Below are 25,634 nucleotides of genomic sequence, written 5' to 3'. Positions count from 1 at the left end.
CCAGTTTAAAACAGGCTAATTTGCAGGACAGAAGACACAGCAGGATGAAAAGCAGTTGACTGAAATCTCATTAGCCAAGTGTGTTGCTCCAAGGAATATTAATATATGCTGCCTGTCAGGAACGCCAAGGATATGTCTGTAGAAAGACAAAGGCCTGGAAATAATAGGTAGCACTATTGACTGAGGTGGATCGATCCTGCAGTATTCAACATGGCTGCCCAACAATTGGGCCACGATGGATGGACCCCAGGCATATTCAAGATGGCAATACCTAACTTCTACCATCTCCACTGAGGAATTATATAGGCAGGTCGCTTTGGCATTTGATTTTTAGTTTTTTTTTTAAAAAAAATGTAAAATCCTGTGTTGAGTGACATAGATGGCTCAGGGTATGGCGGAACGTCACCAGAAAATAAGGCTTTGGGGAGCTGTGAAAGGCCTGGGGTTAACCACATCCTCCCGGTCTCCATCGCCTATCCGTGAGGTAAACGATGGCTCTGGCATCATGGATGGCTTAGTTCCCCCGGCCCATGAAGTCTTAGTGGAGTGCTGTCGCCGGTCAGTGGCCTTGGCGCTAGGTCTCAACCGTCTGCAATTGCCTCAGGTGGTCCAGCCTGGAGAGGGAGTCAGAACTCTGATCTCCGTTGATATTTGCTTCTGGTACGGGTTTCCTGTTGCAGGAAAAAAAAACAGAGAAAGAAGCAGAGGAGGGATAAGACAATGCTGTTGGCGTAGAGTGGGGAACCCGTGACTTTCCGGACTACAACTCCCTAACTGAGATGGCCAATGGGCACAAAGGGATGATGGGGGTCGTATTCTGCCTTTGTCTGGAGGGCCACTGGTTCCTCATACCCAATGTAAGAGACGGGGCTTGAAGGACTTGTTGGAATGTATGTGTTGGGTGGGGCAATGAACTAGGCCACATGCCGCGTCTCGAACCAGGGACCCAAGGGGTGTCCTGTGGTCATCCAGTCTCTGCGACAGAGGATCACTTTGCAGGAGAGATCTTCTCGACCTTCCCAGGGTGCGAGGCACCCATGGATTTCTGAGTGAGTGCTATGGGTGCCACTTCCTTTCGTCAGCTCTCAGCCCCACTCCCCTGGAAGAAGGAAAACACACACGCGCACACATACATGCGCTTGCACACATGCACATCATTTTTTCAAGGAGTCTGTGTCATAGATCCAGTAGAAAGAAGCTGAGCCTTGAAAAGGACATAGAGTTGAAAGATCAAGAGCGAAAGACAGTCATTCTTCTAACTTCTTCCACTAACTCAATGTACTTTTCAAGGGATGAAAAGCTAAGCAACCTCACCCCCTCGTGGCTAAGGGCGCAGCAAGCTTTTGGGTAGGTTCTCGGGGTTCATGGGTTGGTAGGGAAAGATCTCAGGGGTGCCCCACAGAGACTCTGGACGCCAGTACACCAAAGCTGCTCAGAGGACCTGCTCTGAATGTTGCTCCTTCCATAAGGGTCTTGCACCCCATATCTTGCTAAATACAAATCACTTGACTCTCCCTTGCAGGGCTGGCGTTAAAAGTCAGCATCACTTGGTGCCTTCCAAGGCTCGTGGTTCAACAAGGGGGCAAACCCCCCGGCCTGGCCTGCCTGCCTCCCAACTTTCACCGCCTCCCTTGGGAAACAAAGTCAATACAGAGACCAAAAGGAGGATTTGAAAACTGACCATTTTAAACCCATTCGCCCGTATGGGTTGGTGTGTTTTTAAAAATCAAAACACGCTGGTGCATTTTTTTAAAAAGCCTAATGCATATGGCAAGGAATCAATATTAAACTTTCTGTCCTCTGCCAGACTGTAATATATGGTTCTCAAGGGATGCTCTCTGCCGCATCTGCTCCTGGCCAATCAGGGAGGCTTTTAAACCAACGGAAACGATGAGTTATTGAGGCCTATTTCCTAGTCTTAAGCCAAGGGCAGAAGGTGAATGTTTAAATCACCTTCCAGTTTCCTTATATTGTCATGAGTGTTGGGGGGGGGAGGCTCGGCGCCTGGACCCCTCTTCCAATTCCTGGGTCCTAGGTACCAAATTAAGCATGTTAGAATACAAGCCAGGAGCCAGCCTGGAAATGCTTTGCTAAAGAGGAGTCCTTAGGTTAATGATTTTCCAACTGATGGGGGGGCTTGAACGATGGTCAGGTGTGCCATTGGGGGGGGGAGCCACAGGACGCACCAGTCTCATCATAAATCCTCTCTTCTTTCTTTCGATTTTGGTGTGGCTCTGTTCTTTATTTCGTTCATATCTCATCTTTCCACCAAAGAGCTCAAGGTGAATGAAGCATACATGTTTCTCCCCATTATATCCTCACAACAACCCTGCGAGGTAGGTTAGGCTGAGAGACGGAAACGGTTTGTGGAGAGGGGGAGGCCCTCCCCTGAGGGCCGAAGTCTGACCAGTGGGCGGGGCCACCCACCTGTCAATCGCCTGACATCACGATGATGTCAGGGGGACCCGCTTCCCTCCCCACCCCCTATGTCGACGACCAGCTGATCGGCAGGACTCCCTTCAAGGCGGAAGTTTCAAAAGCCTCGGCCACACCACACAACCCTTTGCACCTGAAAACAACATACCTCACTTCTTCATATTTTTTGCCTCGGTAAAAATTGCTCTTTTGGAGGAAGTACAGCAACACCAGGTCACAGAAGAAAGCCCCCTGGGAAACAAACAAGACATTGCTGACACAACAAATTTACACATTTTAGCAATAAATCAATGAAAACAACTCAAGCTCCTGCCCATTGCTGCCTCCAAACATGTTTGGGGTGGTTCTTTTTAAAGCACTGCATATATACTGGGTGGATCTACACACAGGGGGGGGCGGGCGGGGAGAGAACACTATAACTAAGTCAGAAATTAAATCGTTATAACAAAAGGGGGGGGAAATGCTAAGTAAAAATTGCATATACTGTACTGTAATTTCTTTGCTCTCTGGCGCCATCTGGTGTTGCATGTTTATAACAAATTCAAAACGTTGGGTTTTTTTAAAAACTAAGGTAGCTGAGTACACTGTACATTTAAAGCCCATCCCCCTGTCCCCCCAAAGCCTCGTATTTGTAGTTTACCCCTCACAGAGCTACAGTTTCAAGCACCCTTAACAAACTACAGTTCCCAGCATTCTTTTTTTTTGGGGGGGGGGTGATGTGCTTTCCATGAGTTTTAATTGTATGTTGCAGAAGCAGCCTAAGCTCTCACAGCAGAAAATCAAGACGATAAAATAACACAGAGGTCACAGTAAGCCTGCAGAGCCACATAATTTTAAAGATGGAAGGGATCCAGGGGGTAATTTAGACCACCACCCCCCAGCTGGGTGCAGGATGAGACGACAGCGCCTATGAATGAGAGCTGATATTTCGTTGAAATCTGCTTCCCAGCCTTTGATTGCATAGCTTAGCCACCGTGATTCATACATTGGGAACCTCACAACTGGGCTACAGCAACATGCTCTGTGTCGGGCATCCCTTGGAAAAAAAATGTTTTCAGTGTGTTTTAAGTGCAATATAAAATGTGACACTAGATGGCGATGGTGAGCTTCATGGAAAATTCAATTTATTTTTTAAAACTTTTTTTTAAAAGCATTTTCAGAGCAGTTTTTAGATACCACCAAGGTCTCGTTGTTGCCACATTCACATTGTCTGTTTAGAGCACTCCGAAACCCAAAGAATCCTGGGAGCTGTAGTTTGTGGGGAGACTTCCTATTCCTCTCCCAGAGCAGTTGAGCAACCAATCCCTCTTCACAAGGAACTCTGGGAATCGTACGGTAGGTCTCTGGGGAGAAAATTCCAAAGGCAGGGAGCCAAAACCAAAAAGGCCCTGCACATGACTTCAGAAACATGGCTCAACCTTTGCATATGCAAGCCACCAGATTTCTTTTAGTGAAATGAAGAATGTGCTTGATAAGACAATGGGACCAGCCTTTTTTTGGCAGGTGGGTGGGAGCAGACCAGATTTTCATGCACACAACTGGGCCAACGCAAAAATCTATTGGATTCAACTCGACTTACTGCTCCCATCAGCGCAACACCTGATCCAACATTGATGATCGTCGGAATGATGTTAAATTTCCCCGCCTGAAAGAAAACATATGAAAAGCTGTGAATTGGGCCTTTAACCAAAATCACATTCAGGAAAGTTTTGTTTTCATCATGTGTGGGGAGGCTGGAGTTAAGGGAGAGGCGAAGTGAAGCTGTGGAACTCTCTCCCACAGGATGTAGAAATGGCCACCCAAAGTGGGATGACTTTGACAGACCAATTCAATGAGAGGATTAAAACTACCAGTGGCTACTGGAGAGGTCAGAGAATTCTGTTGGAATTGTCCCAACATTTGAGGTCAGGAACAAAAATCATGCAAGACCGTAAGAGCGGCATTCTTTTTTTTTTTTAGTCCGAAAACGTTATGTAAATAATTACATGTTTTCCTGCATTGTTTTTGGATGTATCCCTGTCACTGAAATTAATTATACAGTACTTGTTTCGGCCATAGCAGATAGTGAGGGAAAGAATGTAGGTTTTAGCAGAAGCCGAACTGTAGTGGAACGGAAACAGCACTGCAAAGAATTCAGCCCAGGATGGAAATCTCTGCCCCTTTACATCCTTGATGCCTGCTAGCCATGACAGCGAGATTCTCCCTCCCCTGTTAGAGACAGCAATCTTCTAAATCCCAGATGCAGAGAGGCAGGGGGTCCACCAGGGAAAAACTTCGCCCAGGAAAACCCTTCGGACCTGGAGTCGGCCCTACCAAAAGAGAAAAACACGAGGGCAGCAAAACACACAGCAGCTACCTTTCCGTTCACCATGACATCAAAGCGGATCCCGTAAGCCTTGATCAGAGTCCGGAAATCAACATCGGCTGCGTCACGGTAATACTTGGCAAACCTGCAATCCCAGAAAGCAGAGCAGGGATGGGGTTATTTCACCCAAAATGAAGTTGTTATGGGGGAGGCTGCAGACAATGGGGAGCACTGGGGGGGGGGGTTGGTGGTTGTTGTTTTTTTGCATCAGACCCCAGATCCTATTTTCCTCCTCTCTCTTGCCCCAGCCTTTACAGCATATTTTGTTTCTAAACCAGTACATGTCACTTTGAGGAACATCTTAGCAGAGGCACACATGCCACAAAGAGAGGGAGAGAGATGACTCAGCTACATTAGTAAAAAAAAACACAATTTTTTGAATTCATTATAAACATGCAAAACCAGATGGCGCCAGAGAGCAGAAAAAAATCTATGCCATTTTTACATAGCGTTTTCTTTTTCTTCTAGCGATTTAATTTCTGACTTATCTATGGCGTGTTTTTTCCTCTTCTGGACTTTTGGCAATTACGATCGTATGTGGGGTTTTTTTTTTGTTTTTTTTAAAGGAAATATATTTCCTAAGGAAGTGGAACCTGTCATCCACCCTTTTTCGTAAGGTCTTGCCTTGAAAATAATTAACTTTTGTTTTTAAGCGTTGCCCAATTCAAAAAGTTGTAAACAACCAATCAGGCTGATGAATCAATGAATGCTGGGGTTCTGTATTTGCATACCTAGGAGCAATGTCCACGGTACTCAGTTTTTTAAAAAATAATTATTATTATTTATTTATTACATTTCTTACGTTTATATTTATTTCTCACACCTTTACATCCCACCTTTTCCTCCATTGAACTCAAGGTGGTGTACATGCTTCTCCTGCCTCCTCACTTAATCCTGGCAACAACCTTGCAAGGTAGGCTAGGTTGTGTGTGTGTGTGAGAGAGGGGGGGGGGCTGGCCTGGGGTTGCTTTGTAAAGGCTGAGGCTCTGCTTGCTGCAGATATCAAAGGAATCACACACACACACACACACACACACACACACACACACCATGTCTTGTTACCTGAAGTTGTATCCTGACGAGACGGATTTCTCTGCAAACTTGTTATCCAGCCGGCTAAAAGAATAGTGAGGATTGCATTCAGAGGGGGGCTTATCAAGGTCACAGTCCCATTCAATCTGAATTCCTATCACACCACCCTTAACGAAAGAGAGACAAAGGTTTGCTTCAGCGGGAGCTCCAGGTTAAGGTCGCAGAGCCCTCTTTCCCCAGGAGGTCCTGCGATTCCTGCCTGATCCCCCCCCTCCCACTAAGGCTCTCCCAGTGGGATTTTGTCCATTCCAGTTGTCATGAAATGTTTGTGTGCCATCCAGGAAGCTGCCTGAACAGCAGGTCAGGCGAACATAATTGTTTCGGCCCTTTATGCTGCAGCATCACAGTCTTGCCTCAACTTGCTCTGACCGGCAGTGGCTCTCTGGCAGGGCTGGATTTAGGATTGATGAGGCCCTCAGCTACTGAAGGGAATGGAGCCCTTTATAGGTCCAGCTGTCCTTGGTCAACAACAAATTGTTGCTGTTTTTTGTGTGTTGAAGATGTGCTACGTGGTAATTTATGGACCTAATAGGTATCTAAAGCCATTTGCACATGTTGCCATGCAGAATGTAGGCACCCTATATATAGAAATGAGCAAACCAGGGATATTTTAGGGAGCAGGCTAGCAGGCGGGGCCCATGACTTACATCATAGGAGCCTACACAACACAAAACACTGTTGCTGTAGGTAAGTTTTATTTTATTTGTTTTTATCTAATATTTTGGAAATGTACATCCAGGTATTTTCCCCCTTTACATTTTTTTGGGACTCCCCAAGAGAGTGGGGCCCTAAGCTATAGCTTGTTTCGCTTATACGTAAATCCGGCACTGCTCTCTGGGATCTCAAGGAGAGAGAGAGATTCTTCCCCATCACCTGATCCCCTTCTCAACCGGAGGGGCCAGGGATCAAACAGGGACCTTCTATATGCAAAGCAAGTGCTCAGTTGGTTAGAGCAGGGGTGCTGATAATGTCAAGGTTGTGGGTTCGATCCCCGTATGGGACGCTGGGATATTCCTGCCTTGGGGTGAAATTGGACTAGATCAGGCATCCCCAAACTGCGGCCCTCCAGATGTTTTGGCCTACAACTCCCATGATCCCAAGCTAACAGGACCAGTGGTCGGGGAAGATGCGAATTGTAGTCCAAAACATCTGGAGGGCCAAAGTTTGGGGATGCCTGGACTAGATGGTGCTCAGGGTCCAACTCTACGATTCTGTGATTCAACTCAAGAGCTACAGTGGTGCCTTGGTACTCAAACAACTTGGAACCCAAACACTGCAAACCCAGAAGTGTTCCAGTTTGCAAACTTTTTTCGGAAGCCAAACGTGCTCCATTTTCAGTGTTACGCTTCCGATTTCAGTGCCACGCTTCCGTTTTGAGTGTTACGCTGAGGTCTGTCTGTTTTTGCTTTTCATTTTGCATTTTTGTAGCTCTTTTTTGTTTTGTTTTTGTGACTGTGTGGAAGCCAGTTCAGTTACTGATTGATTGATTGATTGAGTGTGTGACTGCAGTACAGTGGTCCCTCGACTTACGAATTTAATCCATTCCGAATGCACATTCGTAGGTCGAAAAGTTTGTAAGTCAAAAAAAGCGGTTTCCCATAGGAATGCATTGGAAACGGAAAAATTCGTAAGTTGAGTAAACTGCATCTAAAATTCGTAAGTCGAGAAAACCCCATCTAAACTGCAACGGTTTTCCTTTCGGATGTCGAAAAAAATGTAACCGCGCGGCCATTTTTTTTCATTCGTAACTCGGAATTTCGTAAGTCGAGTACTTCGTAAGTCGAGGTACCACTGTACATTGTTTATTGCTTTCATCTTATGGCTCAACAGTCTTGTTAGAAAGTAAAATTCACGTCAAACTGCTGTTTTAGGGGTTGTTTTTAAAAGTCTGGAACGGATTAATCCATTTTTGCATTACTTTCTATGGGAAAGCAGTGTGCCTTGGTTTTGGAACGCTTTGGTTTTGGAACGGATTTCCGGAACGGATTAAGTTTGAGAGCCAAGGTGCCACTGTGCAGTCCCTAGCCACTGAACAAGGCCATGGGGCTGCCTTGTACAGACAGTTGCTCCATCTAACTCAGTGCTGCCTCCACTGACTGGCAGCAGCTCTCCAGGGTTTCTGGTAGGATGTCTCTCTCCCAGCCCCTACCTGGAGATGCCATTGGGAATCGAACCCGGGACCAGACGCTCTGCCACTGAGCTGCAGCCCTATCCCCCAAAGGAAGAAGAACAGAAGGCTTCTCCGTACCTCTGACGCCATTTCCTGAAAGTTGCTCCCAGCCCACGAGACGAGGTTCCCCAGGTGGAATATGGGGCAGTAAGGATGGTCCGGTCCGTAGCGGCATGTTTTCAGGTAGTTGTCATCTGTGGTGTGGAGGACGTTGGTTCTGCATTGAGGGAGTGCAGGAAGTTCAATGGGCAGCCACGTTTTATTTCACTGATTTATTTAAGATCTTTCGTTCTCCAATATGGAGCTCAGGGTGGCTTTTAACAACCAAGCGGACAAACCAATTGTACGAAAATGACATGCCCGTTCTTTAAAACCATGAAATCCTGACCGCACTAATGCAGTAGCAAATAGTAACCACGTGTCCCATATGCAAAACCAGTGGGGGTTTTCCTAGGGGGGGGGCGCATACCCCTAAACAGTTAGTTAATTTTTGTACTTTTGTCCATTTACTGTACTGTATTGAGCCAAATATAAGCTGTACCTGCAAATAAGCCACTAAAATTCAAGGGGGGGGGGGGAGAAAAAAAGACAATACCCGAATATAAGCCGCTCGCTTACAATTCTGCAGGCACTCACATCCATTCTGTTTTGCCGTATGTCTGTTTCAGCAGCGGTATCGTCAAAGCCAATTTTTGTAACGTCGCAAATTTAAGCCGCACTTTAACTTTTCATAGTCAGAATTTGGAAAACAAAGTGAGGCTTATATTCAGGCCAATAAGGTATTTATTTCCCCCGATTTGAACTATAAAATGGGGATTTTCTTGAGTCAAAATGAGAGTACCCCATAACTTTTATTTAAGGGAAAAAAGCATTGTAGAAAACCTCCATTAAACCAGACAGCCAATAAATAAACCAACCACTGATAAAACTCACAAACAATTTTTGGGGGGGAGGTGAGGAAGGAATTCCCCACTTAGGCTTTTTTCTCCAAACACTTTTTTGTAATTTTACAAACCCTTGGGGGTTCCCCAAGTTCTGCTGATAATCTCCCTTGCGCCATTTTGGCAAAATAATTACCAGCGCCCACCAACTGAACATTGGTGATAGAGGGAATGGAAGGCGTCTCCTCTGACAAGAGCCTATTGCTGCCACTTCTCTCCTCCATGAATTTGGCTACTCTGATTTCAAAACCATCCATGCCTCGAGCAGAAGCCGTACCTTCTGCTGCGACTGCAAAAAGTTAAGCAACAGGGAAGATGGGATACTTACTTGGAGAACTTAAACCTGGGGAAGCGGATGGAGTTTTTGATGTAGACAGTGAAGTTTTCGGCATTTGCCAAAAGAGGCTTTCTGAAGGAAAAGCACAGGTTGCTCAGGTTAATGGTTCTTCAAGAAAGTGGCCTATATTTAAAAATTTAGACTGATTTTAAGTCAATAAATAAATGCAAGAACTAGGACCAACCTGGGCCTGCCTTTCTTCTCCACTGGACACCAAGCTAAGATCTCGCATGTTCCACTCAGGCTGTTGGCAACCTTCAGACAACGGCCAGTCTTGACTCCTGCAAGGCAGACAAAGTTATTTGGGGGGGGGGGAGAGAGAGAATCAGCTAGCTGGAATAGTTCGGGTTTAGTGGGGAAATAGTAATGTTTGCTAAAATGGACAAAGCACACAGCTTTCAAGAAGCTACAGAGGAGAGGAACACACAGCTTGCAGGAAACTTTTAGAAACAACCGCTCACTTTTGTAAGGGCGCGTAGATTACTTATTTCAGTTATCTGATAGCCTTTGAAAATCAGGGTGGCTTCCTCAGCGATTTAAAAGTTACCCCCAAAATATAAAATAAAATAAAATCAACAGCAGCAGAGGTAACAGTTTAAAATGGAAATTTATCTCAAGGCAGAAATGCCCGTTAAGCAGCTAAACCATTTGTTTTCCAACCTAGCCTTTGACACTGGGGCGAGGCCTTTAGAAATTGCCTTGAGGAGATCCTTACCGTTGCCGGCAACGACGGCTTCTCCAGAATTGCAGTCGCTGTTGCGGTAACAGAGAGCGTCTGGAATGCCAGGGCTCTGTAAGGAAACAGGGAAGGAATTCCCGTGAATTAGGGGCGAAGGCAGAGACTGGCTCAAAGCCTGTCACCTGCTGACTTGTGTGGCTGCCTTTTCCCATCACTTTTCTTATTGGAAAAAAAGCCCGATATTTTATAAAAGGATGTCATATAGAGGAGGGTGAAAGGTTGTTTTTCTGCTGCTCCAGAGAAGCAGACACGGAGCAATGGATTCAAACTACAAGAAAGAAGATTCCACCTAAACATTAGGAAGAACTTCCTGACAGTAAGAGCTGTTCGGCAGTGGAATTTGCTGCCAAGGAGTGTGGTGGAGTCTCCTTCTTTGGAGGTCTTTAAGCAGAGGCTTGACAGGCATATGTCAAGAATGCTTTGATGGTGTTTCCTACTTGGCAGGGGGTTGGACTGGATGGCCCTTGTGGTCTCTTCCAACTCTATGATTCTATGATAGCCATGTTCAAATATATGAAAGGATGTCATATAGAGGAGGGAGAAAGGTTGTTTTCTGCTGCTCCAGAGAAGCAGACACGGAGCAATGGATTCAAACTACAAGAAAGAAGATTCCACCTAAACATTAGGAAGAACTTCCTGACAGTAAGAGCTGTTCGACAGTGGAATTTGCTGCCAAGGAGTGTGGTGGAGTCTCCTTCTTTGGAGGTCTTTAAGCAGGGGCTTGACAGCCATATGTCAAGACTGCTTTGATGGTGTTTCCTGCTTGGCAGGGGGTTGGACTGGATGGCCCTTGTGGTCTCTTCCAACTCTATGATTCTATGGTTCTATGCAACCTGGGTTTTTTTTTTGGCATTTAACGGAATCCCACCCCGAAACAGTGTCAGACTGCAAGCGCCCCTATTCCTTGCCTGCTGCCATCGGACTGCCCAAGTCATCGTTGCTGAAATCTTTACACATGGTCTCCAAAACGGCTGCCCTGCCCGCTGCCTAAGACACAAGCACTCACCAACACTTCTCCGTTTTCACAAACGCCTACCTCAGCACAGGTGTCCTGCCGTTGGTTTGGAGTGACGATCAAGTTGGTCATTACAAAGAAGACGCTTTCGCCCTAAAGTGACGAAGCAGAGAAAAGGGGTTGGGGGAAAAGAGAGTTTCAGAATTTTGCTAGGAAAAATCTGACGACTTGAGGACAAAGAAAATGATATGTGGCCTGTGGTCAGGGTGGGCAAAGCAAAGATCAGGCTCTACTGGTTTATACTGGCCATGTTCTTCCTTCTTCGACTGCTGGAGGAAGAATGACTCTGAATACCAGTTGCTGGGTAGGGAAAGTGCTGCTAGACTCAGGTCTTGCTCGTGAGGTTCTGGTTGGGGCGTCCAGGTAGCTGCTGTGAGAAATTACTAATTGTTTTAATTGCTTGTTTCTCTACCTTTCCACGCCAGATGAATATCCTTTATTATGGCCACTAGTTAAGATGTTTTGCCCAGACTGTTGGAAGCTCTTGTTGGCAACTGCCTGCCTTGAGAGACAACGGAGTCCGCCTCTGGGGGTGAAGTCAAACTGTTCTGTTAGCAGCTCCCCAGGGCTCAAGTCTGGGCAGTGTGCTTGGAGGCTCACTGAGGTGGTCAAAAGGAAAGCAGGTGTATAAGGAGCCATCCAACCATCTCAGGTCTCCTCCCTAGAGCCTTTTCTTCTCCTGCAAGGCAGCGGAGGTTTAGGACCAGAGTTTTCCTTCTCCTACCTTGATGGGCTCCCTTCCCGGGTGGACGAGCCCCACCTGCCCCGAGTCTACAGCATGTGCAGAAACCGCCTTCTTGACTGTTGGACCCACTCTTGGTCTCGTCCGTTTGATCCGCCAGAGCCTGTCTTCACAGGCAGGGGAAGCCCCTAACTCACTGAGGGTTTGAGACCCATTGGCTACCCTCACCTGGTTGAGCCGGCCAGTCTGGGTGTGGCCACTGTCGCATGCTGCCAGCTTCTAGGAGCCACAGGTGAGAGCCAAGTGCAGGGTGGGGACCAAAGGTGGATGAACGACCCCAGAAGGAGCAGGATGTGTCCCCCACCAGAGCTATAACCTCCCCCCCCCCCCCAACACGCAATGCCCATGCCTCTGAATATCAGTCGGTGGAAACCACAGAGCTGCTCTTGTGCTTTCCTGTTCTTGCTTTCCTGTTCCCCATCGGGGCATCTTGTTGGTCCAGGATGCAGGCCTCGATGGGCTCCCTTTGGCCTGACCCAGCTGCTAGGATCCCTTCGAACATCCGTCTGGTAGACATCCGGGTGATTTGCAAGCTGCGCATTATTAAGAGCTACTGACATTAAAAGTCAGCATCGATCATTCCCCATGTCTGCCGGTTTTATGACCCTCCCATTTCAAGCAGCCGGTCGATTTTAAAAGCACTTTAATTTGCGGCCCGTGGGTGCTCCTTCTTCCTCTTCTTAAAAAAAACCCTTTGGCTCCCCTTGCAATCCCTGTTTATTGCTACAGTGGCTATACTTAGCATGGGGCATAGAGCCACATCTCCGCAGAGAGAGGCACAGGGGGCTGGTTGCATTCACCTTGAAAAGAAGCCGGCAAGGAATCCACAAAGGCCAGGAGGATTTGCAGGGGAAATCCACTGGCTCAGAGAGTCCTGGAAAGACTCGAAACACACAGGCTTGACCATCCCAATTTGCCAAAGTTGGCAGAGAAGGTGCCCGATGAATCTCTAAGTGGCCAAGTTTCTTGTTGTTCCACAGTGAGCCTCACCAACGCAGGGGGATGACCAGAGACGCTCCTGCAGATGATCTCTGCTAGGATATAAAAGGTTCAGGCAATCCCTGAGCTACCCTGGGCTTGTAAATTAATCTTCTCCTTCTTTGGTGATCACTTGTAGCCGTATAAGATTGTCTTCCATAAACACTGTTTTAACAATGAGTCCCTAAGTGACTATGGAGGCCGATTCTGGATCCACACGTCCTTCCACAGTGGGGACATTGGTTTCTAGGCGGGAGTTGATCCCGGTGTGGATTTGCCAAGCGTGCCTTCCTCTTAGCACGTTTCTCCCTTGTGTCCTGAGTTCGAGCGTCTTCAAAGCCCATGACACCATTGGTCAAGGCTGTTCTCCAACTGGAGCGCTCGCAGGCCAGTGTTTCCCAGTTGTCGGTGGTTATACCGGTACTACATTTTTAAAGATTTGCCTTGAGAGAGTCTTTAAACCTCTTTTGTTGACCACCAGCATTACGCTTTCCATTTTTAAGTTCGGAATAGAGTAGTTGCTTTGGAAGACCGTCATTGGGCATCCGCACAACATGACCAGTCCAATGACGTTGAAGAATCATTGCTTCAACACTGGTGATCTTTGCTTCTTCCAGTACACTGGCATTAGTTCACCTGTCTTCCCAGGTGACGTGTAAATTAATAGAACTAATATGAACAGTATAGAAAAATGCACTCAACTAACAGGCGCTGACACATTGGTAAGGAGGGACACATGAGTATCTATCTCCCTTTTGCAAAAAAAAGGGGGGGGAGTGATAAATATATTTTAATAATGATGGTGATGATGAAAGGAAATTTGAAACATTTTAAAAAACAATGTGGTCAGATGATATAGATATAGATGATATAGATATAGATATAGATATAGATATATAGATATAGATATAGATATAGATGATATAGATATAGATATAGATATAGATATAGATATAGATATAGATATAGATATAGATATAGATATAGATATAGATATAGATATAGATATAGATATAGATATAGATATAGATGGGACCCTGGTGGCGCTGTGGGTTAAACCACAGAGCAAAGGGCTTGCTGATCAGAAGGTCGGCAGTTCGAATCCCTGCAACGGGGTGAGCTCCCGTTGCTCGGTCCCAGCTCCTGCCCACCTAGCAGTTCGAAAGCACATCAAAGTACAAGTAGATAAATAGGGACCGCTAGGGCGGGAAGGTAAACGGCGTTTCCGTGTGCTGCTCTGGTTCACCAGAAGCAGCTTTGTCATGCTGGCCACATGACTCGGAAGCTGTCTGCAGACAAACGCCGGCTCCCTCGGCCTATAGAGCAAGATGAGCACCACAACCCCAGAGTCGGACACGACTGGACCTGATGGTTAGGGGCCCCTTTACCTTTACCTTTATAGATATAGATATGAGAGACATGATGCTTAAAATCAGGGGAAAGAAGGCAGCAAAACTGCGTCAGTGTGGGTACCTGTGGGGGAATGACATAGTCCGCGACATCCCACAGCCTCTCGCCCAGCTCAGAGGTGTTGGTGAAAGCCACTCCTTTCACTTTGGTGATCACGGAGCTCTGGATAGACGTATCCACATCTTGGTAGCCTTTCTTGACCACAAAGACCCACCTGGAAATGCAACAGAGAGTGAAACAACAGTCGACCCAGAGTTTTCTGAAGCAGGGGCTAAATCAGAGCTGTGGTGCATGGCCTTCTGGACATGCTCAGGGGCACTCTTTTTTTAAAAAAAAATGTAATTAACACCCCACTCGTTTCTGGACCTGGCCTTTCCTTTGGGAAGGGGTCATAGCTCAGCGGTAGGGCATCTGCTTTGCATGCAAAAGGTCTCGGGTTCGGTTCCTGGCATCTCCCCGTCAGTCTAGACCAGGGGTGGCCATCTCCCAAGAGACTGCGATCTACTCACAGAATTAAAGACCGGCGGTGATCTACCCCCTTTTTGGGGGTTCAGGTCAAAGTTGCTGAGCTTTTTTAGGGGAGCCAAACTTGTTGAGCTTCTTTGGGGGGAGCCAGTGATCTACCACAGATGTCCAGTGATATAACGGGAGATCACGATCTACTTGGTCTAGACCAGGCATCCCCAAACTGCAGCCCTCCAGATGTTTTGGCCTACAACTCCCATGATCCCTAGCTAACAGGACCAGTGGTCGGGGAAGATGGGAATTGTAGTCCAAAACATCTGGAGGGCCGAAGCTTGGGGATGCCTGGTCTAGACAATACGGAACTAGGTGACTCAATAAAATGCATGCTGTACTGAGCTAGATAACTTGGTCTAAGGCAACTCCCTATGTTCTTATTTAATCACCTTTAAATCTAGAACCATGAGGACTAGAACTCTTGCTTTGTATCTCAGGGAAGAGAAGTAGCTCAGTGGCAGAGCCTCTGCTTTGCACGCAGGAGGTTCAGGGTTCAATCCCCATTGTCTCCAGGTAGGGCTGGAAATTCCCTGCCTCTGAAACTGTGGACTGGGGAACGACTCCCTGTGCGAAACCCTGGAGAGCTGCTGCCAGTCAGTGTAGACAATACTGAGCTGGACTGAGCTGGTCTGCTTCAATAAAGGAAGCTGCTAATGTTCCATCAGAAGTCAGTTCTTGGCTTGGGTGGAATTAAAAATCAGGGCTCAAACTAGGCACAAAACAGGCGGAGAATGTCCTGTGTGAGTGTCTGGAGGCGATTGGAGGATGGATGGGGGCTAACGGATTGAGGTTGAATCCTGACAAGACAGAAGTACTGTTTTTGGGGGGACAGGAGGCGGGCAGGTGTGGAGGACTCCCTGGTCCTGAATAGGGTAACTGTGCCCCTGAAGGACCAGGTGCACAGCCTGGGAGTCATTTTGGACTCACAGCTGTCCATGGAGGCGCAGGTTAATTCTGTATCCAGGGCGGGTATCTACCAGCTCCATCTGGTACGCAGGCTGAGACCCTACCTGCCAGCAGACTGCCTCGCCAGAGTGGTGCGTGCTCTGTTTATCTCCTGCTTGGATTACTGCAATGCACTCTATGTGGGGCTACCTTTGAAGGTGACCCAGAAACTGCAATTAATCCAGAATGCGGCAGCTAGACTGGTGACTGGGAGTGGCCGCCGAGACCAGATGTCAAGGAAATAAACAACTATCTGACTTTTAGACGACATCTGAAGGCAGCCCTGTACAGGGAAGTTTTTGATGTTTGATGTTTTATTGTGTTTTTAATATTCTGTTGGGAGCCACCCAGAGTAGCTGGGGAAACCCAGCCAGATGGGTGGGGTATACGGTAAATATATTATTATTATTATGTTGTTGTTGTTGTTGTTGTTGTTGTTGTTGTTGTTGTTGTTACTACTACTTTGGAAGGGGTTTCACTTCCAGAAATATTTCCAGTTGGGAACTAGAAGTCCTAGGAATTGCTTCCAGTGACATCTGAGCACTCATTGGTGTCTCCCTTTGTGAGTCTCCGGGTGACCAGGACTCCATCCCTCCTGATACACAGATTGGATTGTGGCCTCTATTCCCTCCTTGGGAATTCTCTGCATACGTCAGCAGGAACGGCAAGGCAAAGCAAGTCACTGGCTTCTCCATGGGGAGGATAAAGCATTCCCTGTTGAATTTCTGCCTGTCACACAGCAGTGGTGTGGTGGGGAGAGAAAGGTAGCGGCATTCTCGGGGTGTGTGTGTGTGTCTGCTTTCTTTGTAAACGAAATCTTGGTGGTATCGCCACCTCAACTAACTTGCCAAGCCCAGGCGGAAGCAGGGAATTAAATGTAATTAAACGCTGACAGCTGCATCAGAAAGTATGTCGTTTGACAGCCACGTGCCACATAAATGACGGGCACATCCTTGAGCACGCATGCATCAGCGAGGCATCCTGGCTACACAGGAGCAATTTGTTCTCCTTTGATGCTTGCAGGGATCTGGGTCATCACATCAGCCGTCTCCCAAGTGAAAACTCATGCACACTGCCCTAACAGAAAAATTGAAAAATTGCAACTCATAATATCTCCTTAAGGAAAGCAGAATTCTGCAACTTATAGAAAAAATGCTGTGTTTTAATTGCACTAATAATGATGTTGATGTTTTTCTTGGCTTCTGTTCCCCAGCTCAAAGGAAACTGTGTTTTAATAATAATAATAATAATAATAATAATAATAATAATCTATATATATATAAATGTAGGCATTGCGCACGCGGATGTAGGGAGGTAGGGGCCTGCCTGGGGGTGGGAGGGCCAAATAGGGGGCAGGGATAGGTAATGGGTCAGAACAGGTGGGGGGAGACACAGGGATGAAACCTGCCCTCTCCACAATATCTCACCTCGGCTTTGCAGACTAGGCTGAATGGATTTAGGGGCCTGACGGTGGGGCGGGGGGGGGGGCAAATAGGCCGCAGCATAGAATCAACTGAATATGGGCCTTTTACAGGGCCGTGCCTTTGGGTAGAATAAATGCTATTTCACATAACACACGTGGGTAGGGGAGTCAGGGTTGGGACAGGCCAAAATTTTACAGAACACGCACATTGGGGGGGGGGGTGCAAAATGAACGGGTCACAGGGATAACCCGGGGGGTTAGGGGGAGGAGAGGGGGGAAATCACAGGGATAAGCCAGGGGTGGGGGGAAGAGGGGGCATAATAGGTCATGGATCAGGACAGAGTTGGGGGATTCACAGGGATGAGGGAGGGGGATGAGGGGGGAATCACAGGGATAAGCCGGGGGGGGGGTTGAGGGGAGGAGTGGGGGAATCACAGGGATACGTCATGGATCGGCACAGGGGAAGGGAAATCACACAAATAACCCACAGCAACGCGTGGCAGGACCAGCTAGTAATAGATAAAACATCGAACATTAAAAACTTCCCGACACAGGGCTGCCTTCAGATGTCTTCTAAAAGTCAGGTAGTTGTTTATTTCCTTGACATCTGATAGGAGGGCGTTCCACAGGGCGGGCGCCACCACCGAGAAGGCCCTCTGCCTAGTTCCCTGTAACCTCACTTCTTGCAGGGAGGGAACTGCCAGATGGCCCTCCTTGGAGCTGGACCTCAGTGAGCGATCGGGGTGACAGATTGGTGTAACGGCTTGATTATATATATATGGTTTTTTTAATTAGGCATTGTTTGCTTCCTAATTGCTACGCACAGACTGAGGACAAGGTCTGCCAAGCACCTTCCACCCCCAAAAAACCCCCACAAATACCCCCTCGCATGGCAACAAAAGCACTGTGGGAGGTTTCCCCCAAACCTTATTTTTATTCCCTTCTGGATCAGGCTAAAGGAGGCCAATCTAGTCCAGCCTCCCGGTCCCACAGTGACCTCCCAGATGCCCTAAGGGGGAGCAGCTACTCTCCCCCCCATGTGATTCTCAGCACAGAGAGCCAATGTGGTGTCTTGATTCGTGTCAGACCGGGACCTGGGTGCGAATCTCCCCTGGGCCATGGAATTCATTGGGGGGGGGGACTCGTCCAAGCTCCTCTTTGATTTATAGGCATAGGCCTCAGAGGTTTGGTCTCACAGCTTTCCACAGGAAAACCCGTGGTCCGTCTATTGCTGAATCAGAACAGATGCCAACTGGGTTTTCTGTCGATCAACGTTTGTTTTGATCTAGCAAGAAAAAGTGGGGGTTTTCCCGGGGAACGTGACAAGACAAACAGGGGCGTAGCCAGGATCAAAACTAGGGGGGGGGCAAGCCATGGTCGTTCAGGGGCGGGGCCAAGGCACGGGAGGGGAGGGGCCACGAAGTGGAGATGTGGGCAGGGCTACAGGCCAGCGGGCCTGATGACATCGTGGCAGTGGCGGAGGCAGCGGCTACCTTGTGCTTCTGGGGCTGGCAGCGTTGGCGGCTACCCTGCTTGGCTGGAGAGGACGGGAGGGTCGGGCAGGCGAGAGGGGGTGGCAGGGCGGGCGAGGGCGAGGCAAGGCATGGCCGCAGCCACGACGGCTCCGAGGCGTTGCTGCATATCAGCATAAAATTTCAACCATGGTTCAAGCCCCACCTTATGAAAAAATTCCTGCATTGCAGGGGGTTGGACTAGATGACCCTTGTAGTCCCTTCCGACTACAATTCTATGATTCTATTGACATATTACCATAGCATATGCATCATTCTGCTTTCTTGAATTGTCCTACTCCTAGGCATAGCAGCCAACTCCTAGAGGCCTAGGTGCCTCCCCCCCAAAAAAAATTACTGGTAAATACCATATTTGAAAGAGTCATCCCCCCATGTTGATGGGCTTTCTATGTGGGGCTTATCTGCCACCCCCCCCCGTATTTTATTAAGGATGGAAGAGGGAGGGGAGGAAGGAAGGAAAAAATAGAGAGAGGGATAACTCATATTTGTGGGTGTCTCTGGATGACGCTGTGATGCTGGAACTCTGCAGCAAGAGGACGGGAGGGTCGGGCAGGCGAGAGGGGGTGGCAGGGCGGGCGAGGGCGAGGCAAGGCATGGCCGCAGCCACGACGGCTCCGAGGCGTTGCTGCATATCAGCATAAAATTTCAACCATGGTTCAAGCCCCACCTTATGAAAAAATTCCTGCATTGCAGGGGGTTGGACTAGATGACCCTTGTGGTCCCTTCCAACTACAATTCTATGATTCTATTGATATATTACCATAGCATATGCATCATTCTGCTTTCTTGAATTGTCCTACTCCTAGGCATAGCAGCCAACTCCTAGAGGCCTAGGTGCCTCTCTCCCCCCCCCCCAATTACTGGTAAATACCGTATTTGAAAGAGTCATCCCCCCATGTTGATGGGCTTTCTATGTGGGGCTTATCTGCCCCCCCCCCATATTTTATTAAGGATGGAAGAGGGAGGGAAGGAAGGAAGAAATAGAGAGAGGGATAACTCATATTTGTGGGTGCCTCTGGGTGACGCTGTGATGCTAGAACTCTGCATGTACAGGAGCCTTGTAAGCAGCTTTCTCTCTGCTTGATTTACAGCAGGCACGTCCAACAGGTAGATTGTGATCTACCAGTAGATCACTGGATGTCTGTGGTAGATCACTGGTAGGTCACTGGCACCCCTAAAAAAAGCTCACCCAAAATTTTCCTCCTCCCTAAAAAAAAGTTGAACTATGACCTGAAGCCCTAAACAAAAATGGGCCTCCCTCCCTCCTAAAAGAAGCTCAACAAGTTTGACCTAAACCCCCCAAAACAGGGCTTCCCTTCCTTAAAAAAAACTCAACAGCTTTGACCTGAACCCCCCCCCCAAAAGGGGGTAGATCACCCCCAGTTTTAAACTCTGTGAGTAGATCAGAGTCTCTTGGGAGGTGGCCACCCCTGATTTACAGTATACAGATGCAGGAGGAGGGGCAGACTGGAACACCACTGCTTTTTATAAACATCACTGTGTCTGTCAAAGCTACAGCCCCCCCTTTCTTATTCACTTCCTTTTAGCCTTGCAGAGCCACCTTAGTCAAATTGAATCCTCTGAGTCTGCACCCTCATTAAATCGCCAATAGAACTCTTAATGCTCCTGAATGCTCATTAACAACTCCCACTTAAGAACAATAGGGTGAAATGGTCAGCTATCGAATCTTGCCTGGGGATATATGCTCCATTGTCTTAACTGCTTAACTACTGGTAGCCACTTTGCTTTATTTATTTGATGTGTTTTTGTTACAGCTGTGTCCCCCCCCCCCAGCAACCGGAGACTTAGCTGCTCTTGCTAAATCAAAGCCCTTTCCACTTCAGTTTTTGGAGGGGAAAAGTGCTGGTTATGGTCTGTAAAATACATTGATTTTTTGCTTCTAGGGGGGGCAGCTGCCCCCTCCTGCCCCCCCTTGCCTACGCCCATGAAGACAAAGGTAAAGGTTTTCAGACCCGTGCCTGGAATTCAAAGTGTGGATGAGCCCTTGGTGACTTTGGACCACCTTTGTGGGACGTGAAGTCACGGTGGGCTACGCCTGCTCCCAAACTCTGCAGCACCGATGGATCACTGCGCTAAACCATCTCCACACATCACGATCACAAAGGAAAGGCCATGAGGCTGCTGCCATGGCAACCTGATCTGCTGTCATGTGCTGAATGGGGCTTTGCAGAAGAGCAGCTGAAAGCCAGTTGCAGGCAGGGGAAGTCCAGGTGCTGATTTACACAGAGTCAGCCCCACTGGTCCATCTAGCTCAGTGCTGTCCGCACGGACTGGCAGCAGCTCTCCAGGGTTTCAGCCAGGGAATATATCTCAGCCCGACCTGGGGATGATGCCATTGGGAACTGGACCTGAGACCTTCTGCATAACCACCGAGTTATGAGCATTCCCTAAAAATAAAGCAAGATTCTAGTCCTCATGGTCTGGAATGAAAAGTTTAACCAGGAGCACAGGAAGTTGTTTTGTACTGATGAAATAGATAGAGACAGTCTGGAACAGGCACCCCCAACTTTGGCCCTCCAGATGTTTTGGACTACAATTCCCATAATCCCTGACCACTGGTCCTCTTAGCTAGGGATCATGGGAGTTGTAGGCCAAAACATCTGGAGGGCCGCAGTTTGGGGATGCGTGGTCTGGAAGAACACTTTGCTGTGCTCCTTTCCAGCTTTCATCCCCACTAAGCTGAGATCCTTCATCATTGCAAGGAATCGAACCCAGAACCTTTCAGAGAATCATCGAGTTGGAAGGGACCCTGAGGATCCTCTAGTCCAGGCTTCCTCAACCTTGGCCCTCCAGATGTAGTCTCAAAACATCTGGAGGGCCGAGGTTGAGGAAGTCTGCTCTAGTCCAACCCCCTGCAATGCAGGAATAATGCAGCTGTCCCATATGGGGATCGAACCTGCAACCTTGGCAATATCAGCACTACGCTCTAACCAACTGTTTTAAATTCTCACACGTCCTTCTATAACTTGAGCACCAGATTATTTGTAAAGGAACTGTGTTTTTTTTAAAAAAAACCCCGCAATTCCCATCTTCTTCCTGAGCCCCGCCAGCATTTTCAGCCCCACCACCAACTCAACAAAACACGTCTCCTTTAAACCTCCAGGGGGACGTGGGACATTGCAGGTTCCTTAATATATGCAGATGTTTTAGCTGATTAAATCAATCCATTCAATGGATCCATTAATCACCTGAGTCTGTGTGCAGTTCCCAAATGCACTTCCAGAGGGGTAGGGGGGAGCAAGTGCTTGGAAAAGAGAGGCTTATTTCTGAATAAATATGCCCAGGGTTGTAAAATTTTCTGACGGCTAGGACAGCCACACACATAAACCCCTTTATGCTGTGAAGCATGGTGGAAATAATAAATTCTGCATTCCAGAGTCCTCCTGGAAACAGTGCAATACGCCTTTTGCTCTCGATACAGAGGGCTAGAGACATCCATTCCCTGCACAGGTCCCGACCCAATCATCTTGTTACAATCCTGTACTATGGGAACGCCGGACCAAAGCAACGGAGCATGTACAGAGTGCCAACGCCAGCCACAAAAACCCCATTCTGAGATTACAAGATGATGGAAAGCCCTGGCTTTCGCCCACAGCCGGTCATTGCAAATACCCTGAAATGCAAGTGGTAAATGGGGAATGAAGGAAACAGGGCAGAATGGAATCGGAGCATTTCAGGGTCGGGAAGGGGACCCTCGAGCTCATGTAGTCCAACCCACTGCTCGGTGCAGGATCTGCAACGCAGGATGTGACAAGTCAGGATGAGACAAGCAGGAACTGCCTCCTAGTGTCTTGCTGAAATACGCTTCGCTGTAATTTCTGAGCCCCGGGTTCAAATCCTGCCCTGTGGAGCAACAGAGAACAAGTCTGCTCCATCTTCTATGTGACAGTCCTCCAGCTATTTGGAGGCGGCCGTCATTTCCCTCCCCCTTAAACTTCTTTCCTCCAAGCTAACCACACCTAGCTCTCTTTCAGCCATAGCTTCACACACAACCTGGTGTTCAGGCCCCTTGTTCTCCTGGCTGCCCTTCCTCTAGGTTCCAGTTTGTCGACACCCTCCTTAAAATATGGCATCCATAACTGGACATGGTCCTCCTTGGAAAAAGAAGAGGCGAGGGTGCCCCTGAGCATGTCCAGAGTGCATTTCCCTCACCACCGGTGGATATCTATGGAACGTCTCCCGCACAAATGATCAGGAGAAAGGTTTTTCAGATCACAAAGACAGACTGAGTCCTTCTGTTTCCTAGGAATCCAACACTATATCCCTTCTCTACCATGGAAAATGGTTGCGGGTCAACAAAGGTCTTTATTCTCTTGGGACCAATGAAAACAAAGAGAGCCTTGTTGGAAGAGGGGAAAGCTGAGGAATTCTGCCCAGTGTCCTGTTACCAACAGGGGACAGCCAGGTATTTTTTGATGCTCCCAAGCAGAAGAAGAAGAAGAAGAAGAAGAAGAGGAGGAGGAGGAGGAGGAGGAGGAGGAGTTTGGATTTGATATCCCTCTTTATCACTACCCGAAGGAGTCTCAAAGCGGCTAACATTCTCCTTTCCCTTCCTCCCCCACAACAAACACTCTGTGAGGTGAGTGGGGCTGAGAGACTTCGGAGAAGTGTGACTAGCCCAAGGTCACCCAGCAGCTGCATGTGGAGGAGCGGAGATGCGAACCCGATTCCCCAGCTTACGAGTCTACTGTTCTTAACCACTACATCACACTGGCAAGGGGGAGGCAACAGCAACCCCCTTGATACCTGTCCCCAGCATCTGGTATGGCGGGGTACACTGCACCTGACTGTGGAGGTTCTGTTCAGCTGTGGTGGCTAAAAGCAACTGACAGCCCTCACTCGCCAGCCAGTATTTTGTTATTTTAAAAACAGGCCGTGTCTAAAGAGGTCTTTCAACCGACTGGTAAGTAGAAACCCCATGATCAGGAGCACTCTACCTGGAACGAGATGCGGATGAGCTTTTTCTTTTTTACACGGCAAAGCGCAGATGTTCTGGTTGCACTCTGACAGCAGGGAGGGAGAGACGCAAGCTGAACGGCATGCGGCAGATGCCCACCGGGAAGGCCTCCCCCCAAAGGGTGGTGTTTTGCCAACAAATGTCTTGTTCCTATCTGGCGGGGAGCGATCGCCCGTCGATAGCTACCCCTGGGTGCAATGCGACGCAGGTACCCTTCACATGCCCGCCCTGGAGACTCTGAAGCAGCCGTTTCCGAGAAGGAATAGTTTTGGAACGGCAGGCATAAACCACATGGGTAACGGCCGTCAACATTCTGGGCATCTGCCAAGCAGGGGAAATGGGCATTGCTGATCTGTGCCCAGCTGCTGCCCTCACAGCCCAAATACTCCCCTCTCTGTCTCTCTTGGTGATTGAGGATCCTGACCCCACACCACCAGTTAGAAGACAGCATCTTGACAACCCCCCTGCAAAAAAAAAAATCTGGTTTTGCCAAGCCCTGCAACACAGTTTATGCCCATCCCCAAAGGAGCCCCAACAGCAGAATGTTTAGCATCGAGCAAAATCAGTGCAAATCGGCAAAATCGAAACGCCGCAGTGTTTTTTATAAAACGTACCTATTCCCTGCAGTTTTTTCCAGGTCATAAGATGAGCCCTCCTAGGTGGGTTCAAAGGTCAGGGGGTTCTGAGCAGTGACACACCAGCCCCCCCCTCGACACCCCACCCTCCCTCCACTGGGGATCTCACAACTATTAAAGCTGAGCCCCTCCAGTTGGCCTCTGGCCTCTCCCGTTTCAAAGGATCTGGCAATGAAGAGGACCCTTCGCCGTGCCCAAGGCAACCCCAGAGAGCAGCTGCCACTCAGAGCGGGCAACACTGGGTGTGTAGGCAGGCCGATTTTCTGACCTGGTAGAAGGCAGTTTGCTCAGCTGCTGCGACGTTTCCCTGCATTTCAGTTTTCGAGCTAAGCCCCACAAGCCATGAAACAATCCGTCAATTGCAGAGTGTGAGACTCTCAGTTTCAGGGTCGTGGGTTCGAGCCCCACGTTGGGCAAAAGATTCCTGTGTTGCTTGCAGGGGGTCAGAATGGATGACCCTCGGGGTCCCTTCCAACTCTACAATTCCATGATTCTATGATCAGGCAGAGACATCAGAAAAGGTGATGGAGAAGAGGGACCAGTCTGGTTTCTCTCTCTCTCTCTGTATCAATGACGCAGAATTTTTTTTATATAAAAAACGAAGAGCAAAGATTCTCTCCTTACCCCACAATGTAGGCCATGATGGATAGCTGGACCACTCGGTAGAGCACCCCCACTTTCTTGTTCTTGGCGATGACATATTTCTCCGTCTTATAATCGAACAGCGACAGGCACAGAGCTTTCCAGGCGACCTGCCCCATCTTCTCCCGGCTGGCTCAGCATCTGAAGGAGGAGAAAGATTGGCAGGGGTTGGGAGGAAGGGGGGAAATAAAAATATAAAAAAGACAGGTGGAGAGGAATTAGCCACACACGTGTTTCTCCTGGAAAGCTGAAACGCCAGCTCCGGTTCAGCTCTGCTGCTGAGTTTTCTCCTGCGCTTGCTCTGCTCTGGGTTTTCGGTGGCAAGGAAGAGCTCAGCTGAGCATAGATCTCGCAACAGCAGCAGCAGCCCTTGCTGGTTGGACAAGGTATGTGGAAGAACCACCTTCCTTTTGCCGCCTGTGATGGAATCTCAAGCCTGAGTCAGAAGGTCCTCGGCCTTTGCAAGCCTGCAATAATAGCTCTGCAGGAGGAGAAAGCTGGCCGCCTTTGTCTTTTTTCACGACCCAGTTTTGCAAAACGGCCTCCTTGTGATGCTCCGCTGTTAGGCACCTGGCAAAACGTTCCTAGCAATCATCCAGGTTTGGGGTCCTTAATCTGGAGGGGATATTAAGCATATTTGTGGCCTCTTTGTTTATGCATTTTTGCTCAGCTTTTAAAGACGGGTGGGATGAATTTGCAGGTGTGCTTTTTTTCAGTGTTTTGTTGTATGCTGCA

The 25,634-nt window shown here is 48.3% G+C and overlaps 1 protein-coding gene across 1 annotated transcript; it reads right to left on the bottom strand.

Moving 5' to 3' along the window:
- Positions 1-139: 139 nt before the first annotated feature.
- P2RX5 (purinergic receptor P2X 5) lies at positions 140-25,159 on the bottom strand. Its single transcript, XM_035139404.2, has 12 exons — positions 24,882-25,159; positions 14,289-14,439; positions 11,117-11,188; positions 10,057-10,132; positions 9,526-9,622; positions 9,333-9,413; positions 8,142-8,280; positions 5,864-6,000; positions 4,793-4,886; positions 4,016-4,081; positions 2,585-2,667; positions 140-671 (listed from the first exon to the last, which is right to left on the bottom strand). Exons 1-12 carry the CDS (start codon positions 25,016-25,018, stop codon positions 575-577), a joined length of 1,230 nt encoding a protein of 409 aa, XP_034995295.1. The 5' UTR covers positions 25,019-25,159; the 3' UTR covers positions 140-574.
- Positions 25,160-25,634: the final 475 nt, after the last annotated feature.

The sequence above is a fragment of the Zootoca vivipara genome, chromosome 15, assembly GCF_963506605.1.
Source record: "Zootoca vivipara chromosome 15, rZooViv1.1, whole genome shotgun sequence".
Taxonomy (NCBI): Eukaryota; Metazoa; Chordata; class Lepidosauria; order Squamata; family Lacertidae; genus Zootoca; species Zootoca vivipara.
The sequence above is the reverse complement of the archived record's forward strand: the minus strand, read 5'-3'. Positions and strand labels throughout refer to the sequence as shown.

Excerpts from the sequence above, each read along its gene's own strand:
- P2RX5 (XM_035139404.2), bottom strand. The coding sequence starts at position 25,018 with ATGGGGCAGGTCGCCTGGAAAGCTCTGTGCCTGTCGCTGTTCGATTAT. Across the intron at positions 14,440-24,881 it reads ATCATGGCCTACATTGTGGG|GTGGGTCTTTGTGGTCAAGA; the intron begins GTAAGGAGAGAA and ends TTGCATTTCCAG. Across the intron at positions 10,133-11,116 it reads GGCAGGACACCTGTGCTGAG|AGCCCTGGCATTCCAGACGC; the intron begins GTAGGCGTTTGT and ends GTTTCCTTACAG.